The 14,536-nt window shown below is 39.8% G+C and overlaps 1 protein-coding gene across 1 annotated transcript in view; it reads left to right on the top strand.

Moving 5' to 3' along the window:
- The window catches only part of LOC308611130 (uncharacterized protein), a gene marked incomplete at its 3' end in the record, with an annotated part of 91,922 nt that extends 77,646 nt beyond the window's left edge, over positions 1-14,276 (top strand). The window contains exons 26-32 of the mRNA XM_081260031.1: positions 2,822-2,884; positions 4,811-4,858; positions 6,755-6,817; positions 8,744-8,791; positions 10,460-10,522; positions 12,448-12,495; positions 14,161-14,276. Coding sequence (XP_081116157.1) covers positions 2,822-2,884; positions 4,811-4,858; positions 6,755-6,817; positions 8,744-8,791; positions 10,460-10,522; positions 12,448-12,495; positions 14,161-14,276 — 449 coding nt within the window. The remainder of the gene's footprint in view (positions 1-2,821; positions 2,885-4,810; positions 4,859-6,754; positions 6,818-8,743; positions 8,792-10,459; positions 10,523-12,447; positions 12,496-14,160) is intronic.
- Between the last annotated feature and the right edge of the window lie 260 nt (positions 14,277-14,536).

Here is a 14,536-nt window from a genome sequence, read left to right as displayed (position 1 = left end):
TTCTGGCCTTTGGAAGTTGAATTAGATCCCTCTGTGCATACCACCTGTGCATCGCTATGAAAGCCCTCATTACCCTGCAACATAATTAACAGTGATTCTTGTCTGTCTCCCAAATTGAGAGCGTGTTCCTTGAGCATAAGACCTTGTTCATTTCTGTAACTTTAATGCCAACCACAGGGTCTGGCACATGATAGGAACTCAAGGTCTAACTTTTAGATGACTAAAGTAACAAATGAATGAATGTTCTATCAAAAATTTCCTGAAGCTGGGGCTTCCCTGGTGGCGCAGTGGTTGAGAGTCCGCCTGCCAATGCAGGTGACGCGGGTTCGTGCCCCAGTCCGGGAGGATCTCACATGCCACGGAGCGCCTGGGCCCGTGAGCCATGGCCGCTGATCCTGCGCATCCAGAGCCTGCGCTCTGCAACGGGAGAGGCCACAACAGTGAGAGGCCCGCTTACCGGAAAAAAAAAAAAAAATCATTACACTTAAGATAGCGAATGAACCAGAATTTGCAGGGCATTTGGATCGACGTTTGGTGTCTGATTAGTTTTTTAGGAGATACCTTGTGCTCATCCAAAAGAATATACGGTATTGTAAATGCTTTGAAAACCAAAAAGGTCTGTTCTCATCTTTCAATCGGCAATATTAATTGTTCTTTAAAATCTAGGAACCAAAAATATACATTACCTCATGAAAACATAACTCTTAATTTTCAAAGAAAATCTGATAGTGGTTTATGAAAAAAAAAAAACACCTCAAAACTGTTGTAGGACCAAAGATAAAGACATCAGACTGAGTCACAAAGCTTTTGGGAATTCATCCCCAGCATTGTGATCTCCATTGGGCAGTGCCATCCTAATGTCCCTGCTACTTACAGGACCTGCTGGGCAAAGACAGGAAACTCTGAGACACAGTAGATCACTGGGTAAATCATGTCATTTTTCCAATGATTTTTACTTCTTTCTGCTTTGCACTTTCAGCTTCAAATATTATTTCTGGGGCTTCCCTGGTGGCGCAGTGGTTGAGAGTCCGCCTGCCGATGCAGGGGACGCTGGTTCGTGCCCCGGTCCGGGAGGATCCCACATGCCTCAGAGCGGCTGGGCCCGTGAGCCATGGCTGCTGGGCCTGCGCGTCTGGAGCCTGTGCTCCGCAATGGGAGAGGCCACAACAGTGAGAGGCCCACGTGCCACAAAAAAAAAAAAAAAAAAAAAAAAAAAAAAAAATATTATTTCTTTTTTGCATCTTTCCACCAAGTGTAACTCTTGATAGATAAAACGGTTGCCAGCATGTGACTCTGGAGGCCATTAAAAGTCTCTAGAGTACATATACCACGTCTTTCACCTGGACGTGTCAATAGCTCATGTCTATGAAAGACAAGAAGACAAGGAAAAGGGGATGGAAATAAATAAGGCAAGACAGCATATTTCTGACTATGACAATATTCAATATTGGGAAAAGCCAGACTCAGCAATGCCTAACTATTAATGAAGCTACTTGACAATAACGAAATATTTTGAGCAATTCCAAAATTTGGGGCATAAATGGATAGGGACATTTCAAGGGCATACATGAATTAGACAAACCTCTCATGGGAATTTTGCTTGCACACAGCAGACAACATCTTGAGCTATTTGGGATAAGACACACAGAGCCAGGTACCTCAAATTCCCTTAGGAAATGGATTATTGAAGACCACAGTACCCATGGAAGAGATTCCAAAACCCTAACTTCTCTTCCTACAATTCAGGTCCCCAAAGGATTGTCAAAGTTGTATTGGGATAAGAAACTTCTGCCATTTTAAAAGGGGCCCTAACAGAGGGAGACATGTTGACATGGCGGGGACATTCTGGGGGAGCAAGCTCCTCAAGGAGATGGAAAGCTCCAGAAAAATTTAGACTAACAATTCTTTTAGTCCCTAAAACGACGAGAGCAAGGCAGTAGTGAGACAATCCAGACATTTTTCTCCAAAATCAAGTCTGAGGGTTGCATAGCAGAGTTAAAGGATTACTTACCAATTGTTCCAGCCCTGCCTGAATCTGTGTCAACTCTGGTAACGGGTTCGTTTTTCCATCCTTCCTTGCCAACAAGATACCTATTCTGTTTGTAGGCTCAGTAGAAATCTTCCTAGAAGTGGGGTTGCCTGTACTTCATACGGAACTTTATTGACTCCTGTATGAAGCAATTTAACTGAAATTGCCAACTTCGTGGGGAGAACAATGGTCCTTCAGTCACAATGGTTCCCAAATACACTCTTGCTGACATACCTCCAGATGGACACATTGTAGACTGAGATATATACTAGATCAGGCCTGAAAATCCTTGATTTGTAGCCCCAAATCTTTAGGGCCAAAACTCTGTTTTGAGTAGTTAACATGCATGTGTTTCCAGTTTGCAAGGACATTGATGTTACAACTCTTTCACGTCACCACCCTGACCAGCAACCAACTTGTCCTGAAGTGACCGTATCACTTCAAGGCCTGTTCAGGGAGCCGTGGGAAGCCAATGCCTCTCATTCGATAGATGTTCCGTACTGTCAAAGGAAGCCTGTGGCCCCACGCTCCCAGTTTTTCCTCACTCTTGCAAATTATAGGCATATTAATCCCACCTCAGGCGACCCATTTTCACACAAACATTCTTCAAAGCCTTCTTCTTTCCCGTCCTTTAAGGTATCTCAGGAAAATGTCAACATCTTTCTCTTTTTTTGTTTGTTTGTTTTGATATTCTTGTCTCCTTTTCTTCTATTTTTTAGCTTAAAAAATGCTTAATCACAAATGTTGAGTCAATATATTTATATGCTGATAATCCATTATGCCTTTTCGTAGATAAACTCGTCAATGAAAACACGACATTACCACCTCCTGAAACAGTCAGCAATGAAGAAGAAGGTAAAGAACCTATTGAAAAAACTATTCACAGTATTAAAGTTACAACACTGTAGTCAGACCTGGAGCATATCATTATATGACTTAAAAATTTTACTTTCATTAATCTGAGTATTTCGTAAAGTAATAACATGCTTAAAGAATTTGTACTACTATAATTTAAAGCCACTCTAAAATCTTTTAAATGGTAAAAAAAAAATCTAAGACTCAATTTTCAGATTTACTTGACAAGTGATAGGAAGTGAGCTCTTTTTAAAATACAACTTTATTTTAGTAAAATGTATTACATTTATATTTATATTAAATATATATTTATCTAAAATATCATGTGTGTATAAATATATATTTATATAAATATATTTAATACATTTTAATATAATTTTAAAATAATGATATAACAATCACATGCTTGAGAAATAAACTTGCCTCTGCTTAGAGTCAATTGCTGGTGTTTCCTAAGATTATCAGTGGGGGAAAGTTCAGAGTGAGAGTTTACAAAATCAAAATTATCCTTTTACTTTTTCTGACAAGAGTATTGTTCCTTATAAAATACTTGTGAAAACATAACAACCCAGGATGGCTCTCCTCGAAGGTCTTGAAAGAGGAGTGGTCTAATTGAAGACAGTGGACTGTCATTACATGAAACCCTATGTTCTCCAGTTCATGCAATCCAAGTATGTTTCTCATATGATTACTCTAATATTATTCACTTTCTTGATATATTTAAATATAGAAATCTGATTATCCTGGTTGGCCCCTTCTTAAATACCTTCAGTAATTTTCTACTAGGTTTGGGGTCATAGTCTAAGTTCTTAACCAGGCATTCAAGTCTGAAATGATCTGACCATTGAAGAACTTGCCAGTCTCATCTCTGGTCACATTCCTCACCCGCATTCTCCACTCCAGACTACCTGAAGCTCTCAGAACTTACCGAACCTGCTTATGACACCTGAGTTTGCTCACCGTGGAATGACCTCTCTCTTACATAGTTTGTCTGGCAAACAATTTCTAGTCCTCTGAGCCTATATGGGAGCATCACCTCCCTCTCAAAGTGTTTCTGGCCTTTGGAAGTTGAATTAGAACCCTCTGTGCATACCACCTGTGCATCGCTATGAAAGCCCTCATTACCCTGCAACATAATTAACAGTGATTCTTGTCTGTCTCCCAAATTGAGAGCGTGTTCCTTGAGCATAAGACCTTGTTCATTTCTGTAACTTTAATGCCAACCGCAGGGTCTGGCACATGATAGGAACTCAAGGTCTAAGTTTTAGATGACTAAAGTAACAAATGAATGAATGTTCTATGAAAAATTTCCTGAAGCCGGGGCTTCCCTGGTGGCGCAGTGGTTGAGAGTCCGCCTGCCAATGCAGGCGACGCGGGTTCGTGCCCCAGTCCGGGAGGATCTCACATGCCACGGAGCGCCTGGGCCCGTGAGCCATGGCCGCTGAGGCTGCGCATCCAGAGCCTGCGCTCTGCAACGGGAGAGGCCACAACAGTGAGAGGCCCGCTTACCGGAAAAAAAAAAAATCATTACAGTTAAGATAGCCCATGAAGCAGAATTTGCAGGGCATCTGGATTGAAGTTTGGTGTCTGATTAGTTTTTTAGGAGATACCTTGTGCTCATCCAAAAGAATATACGGTATTGTAAATGCTTTGAAAACCAAAAAGGTCTGTTCTCATCTTTCAATCGGCAATATTAATTGTTCTTTAAAATCTAGGAACCAAAAATATACATTACCTCATGAAAACATAACTCTTAATTTTCAAAGAAAATCTGATAGTGGTTTATGAAAAAAAAAAAAACACCTCAAAACTGTTGTAGGACCACAGATAAAGACATCAGACTGAGTCACAAAGCTTTTGGGAATTCATCCCCAGCATTGTGATCTCCATTGGGCAGTGCCATCCTAATGTCCCTGCTACTTACAGGACCTGCTGGGCAAAGAAAGGAAACTCTGAGACACAGTAGATCACTGGGTAAATCATGTCATTTTTCCAATGATTTTTACTTCTTTCTGCTTTGCACTTTCAGCTTCAAATATTATTTCTGGGGCTTCCCTGGTGGCGCAGTGGTTGAGAGTCCGCCTGCCGATGCAGGGGACGCTGGTTCGTGCCCCGGTCCGGGAGGATCCCACATGCCTCAGAGCGGCTGGGCCCGTGAGCCATGGCTGCTGGGCCTGCGCGTCTGGAGCCTGTGCTCCGCAATGGGAGAGGCCACAACAGTGAGAGGCCCACGTGCCACAAAAAAAAAAAAAAAAAAAAAAAAAAAAAAAATATTATTTCTTTTTTGCATCTTTCCACCAAGTGTAACTCTTGATAGATAAAACGGTTGCCAGCATGTGACTCTGGAGGCCATTAAAAGTCTCTAGAGTACATATACCACGTCTTTCACCTGGACGTGTCAATAGCTCATGTCTATGAAAGACAAGAAGACAAGGAAAAGGGGATGGAAATAAATAAGGCAAGACAGCATATTTCTGACTATGACAATATTCAATATTGGGAAAAGCCAGACTCAGCAATGCCTAACTATTAATGAAGCTACTTGACAATAACGAAATATTTTGAGCAATTCCAAAATTTGGGGCATAAATGGATAGGGACATTTCAAGGGCATACATGAATTAGACAAACCTCTCATGGGAATTTTGCTTGCACACAGCAGACAACATCTTGAGCTATTTGGGATAAGACACACAGAGCCAGGTACCTCAAATTCCCTTAGGAAATGGATTATTGAAGACCACAGTACCCATGGAAGAGATTCCAAAACCCTAACTTCTCTTCCTACAATTCAGGTCCCCAAAGGATTGTCAAAGTTGTATTGGGATAAGAAACTTCTGCCATTTTAAAAGGGGCCCTAACAGAGGGAGACATGTTGACATGGCGGGGACATTCTGGGGGAGCAAGCTCCTCAAGGAGATGGAAAGCTCCAGAAAAATTTAGACTAACAATTCTTTTAGTCCCTAAAACGACGAGAGCAAGGCAGTAGTGAGACAATCCAGACATTTTTCTCCAAAATCAAGTCTGAGGGTTGCATAGCAGAGTTAAAGGATTACTTACCAATTGTTCCAGCCCTGCCTGAATCTGTGTCAACTCTGGTAACGGGTTCGTTTTTCCATCCTTCCTTGCCAACAAGATACCTATTCTGTTTGTAGGCTCAGTAGAAATCTTCCTAGAAGTGGGGTTGCCTGTACTTCATACGGAACTTTATTGACTCCTGTATGAAGCAATTTAACTGAAATTGCCAACTTCGTGGGGAGAACAATGGTCCTTCAGTCACAATGGTTCCCAAATACACTCTTGCTGACATACCTCCAGATGGACACATTGTAGACTGAGATATATACTAGATCAGGCCTGAAAATCCTTGATTTGTAGCCCCAAATCTTTAGGGCCAAAACTCTGTTTTGAGTAGTTAACATGCATGTGTTTCCAGTTTGCAAGGACATTGATGTTACAACTCTTTCACGTCACCACCCTGACCAGCAACCAACTTGTCCTGAAGTGACCGTATCACTTCAAGGCCTGTTCAGGGAGCCGTGGGAAGCCAATGCCTCTCATTCGATAGATGTTCCGTACTGTCAAAGGAAGCCTGTGGCCCCACGCTCCCAGTTTTTCCTCACTCTTGCAAATTATAGGCATATTAATCCCACCTCAGGCGACCCATTTTCACACAAACATTCTTCAAAGCCTTCTTCTTTCCCGTCCTTTAAGGTATCTCAGGAAAATGTCAACATCTTTCTCTTTTTTTGTTTGTTTGTTTTGATATTCTTGTCTCCTTTTCTTCTATTTTTTAGCTTAAAAAATGCTTAATCACAAATGTTGAGTCAATATATTTATATGCTGATAATCCATTATGCCTTTTCGTAGATAAACTCGTCAATGAAAACACGACATTACCACCTCCTGAAACAGTCAGCAATGAAGAAGAAGGTAAAGAACCTATTGAAAAAACTATTCACAGTATTAAAGTTACAACACTGTAGTCAGACCTGGAGCATATCATTATATGACTTAAAAATTTTACTTTCATTAATCTGAGTATTTCGTAAAGTAATAACATGCTTAAAGAATTTGTACTACTATAATTTAAAGCCACTCTAAAATCTTTTAAATGGTAAAAAAAAAATCTAAGACTCAATTTTCAGATTTACTTGACAAGTGATAGGAAGTGAGCTCTTTTTAAAATACAACTTTATTTTAGTAAAATGTATTACATTTATATTTATATTAAATATATATTTATCTAAAATATCATGTGTGTATAAATATATATTTATATAAATATATTTAATACATTTTAATATAATTTTAAAATAATGATATAACAATCACATGCTTGAGAAATAAACTTGCCTCTGCTTAGAGTCAATTGCTGGTGTTTCCTAAGATTATCAGTGGGGGAAAGTTCAGAGTGAGAGTTTACAAAATCAAAATTATCCTTTTACTTTTTCTGACAAGAGTATTGTTCCTTATAAAATACTTGTGAAAACATAACAACCCAGGATGGCTCTCCTCGAAGGTCTTGAAAGAGGAGTGGTCTAATTGAAGACAGTGGACTGTCATTACATGAAACCCTATGTTCTCCAGTTCATGCAATCCAAGTATGTTTCTCATATGATTACTCTAATATTATTCACTTTCTTGATATATTTAAATATAGAAATCTGATTATCCTGGTTGGCCCCTTCTTAAATACCTTCAGTAATTTTCTACTAGGTTTGGGGTCATAGTCTAAGTTCTTAACCAGGCATTCAAGTCTGAAATGATCTGACCATTGAAGAACTTGCCAGTCTCATCTCTGGTCACATTCCTCACCCGCATTCTCCACTCCAGACTACCTGAAGCTCTCAGAACTTACCGAACCTGCTTATGACACCTGAGTTTGCTCACCGTGGAATGACCTCTCTCTTACATAGTTTGTCTGGCAAACAATTTCTAGTCCTCTGAGCCTATATGGGAGCATCACCTCCCTCTCAAAGTGTTTCTGGCCTTTGGAAGTTGAATTAGAACCCTCTGTGCATACCACCTGTGCATCGCTATGAAAGCCCTCATTACCCTGCAACATAATTAACAGTGATTCTTGTCTGTCTCCCAAATTGAGAGCGTGTTCCTTGAGCATAAGACCTTGTTCATTTCTGTAACTTTAATGCCAACCGCAGGGTCTGGCACATGATAGGAACTCAAGGTCTAAGTTTTAGATGACTAAAGTAACAAATGAATGAATGTTCTATGAAAAATTTCCTGAAGCCGGGGCTTCCCTGGTGGCGCAGTGGTTGAGAGTCCGCCTGCCAATGCAGGCGACGCGGGTTCGTGCCCCAGTCCGGGAGGATCTCACATGCCACGGAGCGCCTGGGCCCGTGAGCCATGGCCGCTGAGGCTGCGCATCCAGAGCCTGCGCTCTGCAACGGGAGAGGCCACAACAGTGAGAGGCCCGCTTACCGGAAAAAAAAAAAATCATTACAGTTAAGATAGCCCATGAAGCAGAATTTGCAGGGCATCTGGATTGAAGTTTGGTGTCTGATTAGTTTTGTAGGAGATACCTTGTGCTCATCCAAAAGAATATACGGTATTGTAAATGCTTTGAAAACCAAAAAGGTCTGTTCTCATCTTTCAATCGGCAATATTAATTGTTCTTTAAAATCTAGGAACCAAAAATATACATTACCTCATGAAAACATAACTCTTAATTTTCAAAGAAAATCTGATAGTGGTTTATGAAAAAAAAAAAAACACCTCAAAACTGTTGTAGGACCACAGATAAAGACATCAGACTGAGTCACAAAGCTTTTGGGAATTCATCCCCAGCATTGTGATCTCCATTGGGCAGTGCCATCCTAATGTCCCTGCTACTTACAGGACCTGCTGGGCAAAGAAAGGAAACTCTGAGACACAGTAGATCACTGGGTAAATCATGTCATTTTTCCAATGATTTTTACTTCTTTCTGCTTTGCACTTTCAGCTTCAAATATTATTTCTTTTTTGCATCTTTCCACCAAGTGTAACTCTTGATAGATAAAACGGTTGCCAGCATGTGACTCTGGAGGCCATTAAAAGTCTCTAGAGTACATATACCACGTCTTTCACCTGGACGTGTCAATAGCTCATGTCTATGAAAGACAAGAAGACAAGGAAAAGGGGATGAAAATAAATAAGGCAAGACAGCATATTTCTGACTATGACAATATTCAATATTGGGAAAAGCCAGACTCAGCAATGCATAACTATTAATAAAGCTACTTGACAATAACGAAATATTTTGAGCAATTCCAAAATTTGGGGCATAAATGGATAGGGACATTTCAAGGGCATACATGAATTAGACAAACCTCTCATGGGAATTTTGCTTGCACACAGCAGACAACATCTTGAGCTATTTGGGATAAGACACACAGAGCCAGGTACCTCAAATTCCCTTAGGAAATGGATTATTGAAGACCACAGTACCCATGGAAGAGATTCCAAAACCCTAACTTCTCTTCCTACAATTCAGGTCCCCAAAGGATTGTCAAAGTTGTATTGGGATAAGAAACTTCTGCCATTTTAAAAGGGGCCCTAACAGAGGGAGACATGTTGACATGGCGGGGACATTCTGGGGGAGCAAGCTCCCCAAGGAGATGGAAAGCTCCAGAAAAATTTAGACTAACAATTCTTTTAGTCCCTAAAACGACGAGAGCAAGGCAGTAGTGAGACAATCCAGACATTTTTCTCCAAAATCAAGTCTGAGGGTTGCATAGCAGAGTTAAAGGATTACTTACCAATTGTTCCAGCCCTGCCTGAATCTGTGTCAACTCTGGTAACGGGTTCGTTTTTCCATCCTTCCTTGCCAACAAGATACCTATTCTGTTTGTAGGCTCAGTAGAAATCTTCCTAGAAGTGGGGTTGCCTGTACTTCATACGGAACTTTATTGACTCCTGTATGAAGCAATTTAACTGAAATTGCCAACTTCGTGGGGAGAACAATGGTCCTTCAGTCACAATGGTTCCCAAATACACTCTTGCTGACATACCTCCAGATGGACACATTGTAGACTGAGATATATACTAGATCAGGCCTGAAAATCCTTGATTTGTAGCCCCAAATCTTTAGGGCCAAAACTCTGTTTTGAGTAGTTAACATGCATGTGTTTCCAGTTTGCAAGGACATTGATGTTAAAACTCTTTCACGTCACCACCCTGACCAGCAACCAACTTGTCCTGAAGTGACCGTATCACTTCAAGGCCTGTTCAGGGAGCCGTGGGAAGCCAATGCCTCTCATTCGATAGATGTTCCGTACTGTCAAAGGAAGCCTGTGGCCCACGCTCCCAGTTTTTCCTCACTCTTGCAAATTATAGGCATATTAATCCCACCTCAGGCGACCCATTATCACACAAACATCATTCTTCAAAGCCTTCTTCTTTCCCCTCCTTTAAGGTATCTCAGGAAAATGTCAACATGTCTCTCTTTGGTTTTTTTTGTTGTTGTTTTGATATTTTTGTCTCCTTTTCTTCTACTTTTTTAGCTTAAAAAATGCTTAATCACAAATGTTGAGTCAATACATTTATATGCTGATAATCCATTATGCCTTTTCGTAGATAAACTCGTCAATGAAAATACGACATTACCACCTCCTGAAACAGTCAGCAATGAAGCAGAAGGTAAAGAACCTATTGAAAAAACTATTCACAGTATTAAAGTTACAACACTGTAGTCAGACCTGGAGCATATCATTATATGACTTAAAAATTTTACTTTCATTAATCTGAGTATTTCGTAAAGTAATAACATGCTTAAAGAGTTTGTACTACTACAATTTAAAGCCACTCTAAAATCTTTTAAATGGTAAAAAAAAATCTAAGACTCAATTTTCAGATTTACTTGACAAGTGATAGGAAGTGAGCTCTTTTTAAAATACAACTTTATTTTAGTAAAATGTATTACATTTATATTTATATTAAATATATATTTATCTAAAATATCATGTGTGTATAAATATATATTTATATAAATATATTTAATACATTTTAATATAATTTTAAAATAATGATATAACAATCACATGCTTGAGAAATAAACTTGCCTCTGCTTAGAGTCAATTGCTGGTGTTTCCTAAGATTATCAGTGGGGGAAAGTTCAGAGTGAGAGTTTACAAAATCAAAATTATCCTTTTACTTTTTCTGACAAGAGTATTGTTCCTTATAAAATACTTGTGAAAACATAACAACCCAGGATGGCTCTCCTCGAAGGTCTTGAAAGAGGAGTGGTCTAATTGAAGACAGTGGACTGTCATTACATGAAACCCTATGTTCTCCAGTTCATGCAATCCAAGTATGTTTCTCATATGATTACTCTAATATTATTCACTTTCTTGATATATTTAAATATAGAAATCTGATCATCCTGGTTGGCCCCTTCTTAAATACCTTCAGTAATTTTCTACTAGGTTTGGGGTCATAGTCTAAGTTCTTAACCAGGCATTCAAGTCTGAAATGATCTGACCATTGAAGAACTTGCCAGTCTGATCTCTGGTCACATTCCTCACCCACATTCTCCACTGCAGACTACCTGAAGCTCTCAGAACTTACCGAACCTGCTTATGACACCTGAGTTTGCTCACCGTGGAATGACCTCTCTCTTACATAGTTTGTCTGGCAAACAATTTCTAGTCCTCTGAGCCTATATGGGAGCATCAGCTCCCTCTCCAAGTGTTTCTGGCCTTTGGAAGTTGAATTAGATCCCTCTGTGCATACCAGCTGTGCATCGCTATGAAAGCCCTCATTACCCTGCAACATAATTAACAGTGATTCTTGTCTGTCTCCCAAATTGAGAGCGTGTTCCTTGAGCATAAGACCTTGTTCATTTCTGTAACTTTAATGCCAACCACAGGGTCTGGCACATGATAGGAACTCAAGGTCTAACTTTTAGATGACTAAAGTAACAAATGAATGAATGTTCTATCAAAAATTTCCTGAAGCTGGGGCTTCCCTGGTGGCGCAGTGGTTGAGAGTCCGCCTGCCAATGCAGGTGACGCGGGTTCGTGCCCCGGTCCGGGAGGATCTCACATGCCACGGAGCGCCTGGGCCCGTGAGCCATGGCCGCTGATCCTGCGCATCCAGAGCCTGCGCTCTGCAAGGGGAGAGGCCACAACAGTGAGAGTCCCGCTTACCGGAAAAAAAAAAAAATCATTACACTTAAGATAGCGAATGAACCAGAATTTGCAGGGCATTTGGATCGAAGTTTGGTGTCTGATTAGTTTTTTAGGAGATACCTTGTGCTCATCCAAAAGAATATACGGTATTGTAAATGCTTTGAAAACCAAAAAGGTCTGTTCTCATCTTTCAATCGGCAATATTAATTGTTCTTTAAAATCTAGGAACCAAAAATATACATTACCTCATGAAAACATAACTCTTAATTTTCAAAGAAAATCTGATAGTGGTTTATGAAAAAAAAAAAACACCTCAAAACTGTTGTAGGACCACAGATAAAGACATCAGACTGAGTCACAAAGCTTTTGGGAATTCATCCCCAGCATTGTGATCTCCATTGGGCAGTGCCATCCTAATGTCCCTGCTACTTACAGGACCTGCTGGGCAAAGACAGGAAACTCTGAGACACAGTAGATCACTGGGTAAATCATGTCATTTTTCCAATGATTTTTACTTCTTTCTGCTTTGCACTTTCAGCTTCAAATATTATTTCTTTTTTGCATCTTTCCACCAAGTGTAACTCTTGATAGATAAAACGGTTGCCAGCATGTGACTCTGGAGGCCATTAAAAGTCTCTAGAGTACATATACCACGTCTTTCACCTGGACGTGTCAATAGCTCATGTCTATGAAAGACAAGAAGACAAGGAAAAGGGGATGAAAATAAATAAGGCAAGACAGCATATTTCTGACTATGACAATATTCAATATTGGGAAAAGCCGGACTCAGCAATGCCTAACTATTAATAAAGCTACTTGACAATAACGAAATATTTTGAGCAATTCCAAAATTTGGGGCATAAATGGTTAGGGACATTTCAAGGGCATACAAGAATTAGACAAACCTCTCATGGGAATTTTGCTTGCACACAGCAGACAACATCTTGAGCTATTTGGGATAAGACACACAGAGCCAGGTACCTCAAATTCCCTTAGGAAATGGATTATTGAAGACCACAGTACCCATGGAAGAGATTCCAAAACCCTAACTTCTCTTCCTACAATTCAGGTCCCCAAAGGATTGTCAAAGTTGTATTGGGATAAGAAACTTCTGCCATTTTAAAAGGGGCCCTAACAGAGGGAGACATGTTGACATGGCGGGGACATTCTGAGGGAGCAAGCTCCTCAAGGAGATGGAAAGCTCCAGAAAAATTTAGACTAACAATTCTTTTAGTCCCTAAAACGACGAGAGCAAGGCAGTAGTGAGACAATCCAGACATTTTTCTCCAAAATCAAGTCTGAGGGTTGCATAGCAGAGTTAAAGGATTACTTACCAATTGTTCCAGCCCTGCCTGAATCTGTGTCAACTCTGGTAACGGGTTCGTTTTTCCATCCTTCCTTGCCAACAAGATACCTATTCTGTTTGTAGGCTCAGTAGAAATCTTCCTAGAAGTGGGGTTGCCTGTACTTCATACGGAACTTTATTGACTCCTGTATGAAGCAATTTAACTGAAATTGCCAACTTCGTGGGGAGAACAATGGTCCTTCAGTCACAATGGTTCCCAAATACACTCTTGCTGACATACCTCCAGATGGACACATTGTAGACTGAGATATATACTAGATCAGGCCTGAAAATCCTTGATTTGTAGCCCCAAATCTTTAGGGCCAAAACTCTGTTTTGAGTAGTTAACATGCATGTGTTTCCAGTTTGCAAGGACATTGATGTTACAACTCTTTCACGTCACCACCCTGACCAGCAACCAACTTGTCCTGAAGTGACCGTATCACTTCAAGGCCTGTTCAGGGAGCCGTGGGAAGCCAATGCCTCTCATTCGATAGATGTTCCGTACTGTCAAAGGAAGCCTGTGGCCCCACGCTCCCAGTTTTTCCTCACTCTTGCAAATTATAGGCATATTAATCCCACCTCAGGCGACCCATTATCACACAAACATCATTCTTCAAAGCCTTCTTCTTTCCCCTCCTTTAAGGTATCTCAGGAAAATGTCAACATGTCTCTCTTTGGTTTTTTTTTTTTTTTGACATTTTTGTCTCCTTTTCTTCTACTTTTTTAGCTTAAAAAATGCTTAATCACAAATGTTGAGTCAATATATTTATATGCTGATAATCCATTATGCCTTTTCGTAGATAAACTCGTCAATGAAAACACGACATTACCACCTCCTGAAACAGTCAGCAATGAAGCAGAAGGTAAAGAACCTATTGAAAAAACTATTCACAGTATTAAAGTTACAACACTGTAGTCAGACCTGGAGCATATCATTATATGACTTAAAAATTTTACTTTCATTAATCTGAGTATTTCGTAAAGTAATAATATGCTTAAAGAATGTGTACTACTACAATTTAAAGCCACTCTAAAATCTTTTAAATGGTAAAAAAAAAATCTAAGACTCAATTTTCAGATTTACTTGACAAGTGATAGGAAGTGAGCTCTTTTTAAAATACAACTTTATTTTAGTAAAATGAATTACATTTATATTTATATTAAATATATATTTAT

This window comes from Mesoplodon bidens (genome assembly GCF_964165515.1).
Source record: "Mesoplodon bidens genome assembly, contig: HAP1_SCAFFOLD_921, whole genome shotgun sequence".
Lineage (NCBI taxonomy): Eukaryota > Metazoa > Chordata > Mammalia > Artiodactyla > Ziphiidae > Mesoplodon > Mesoplodon bidens.
Note: the sequence above shows the minus strand (reverse complement) of the source record. Positions and strands in the feature narration are given on the sequence as shown.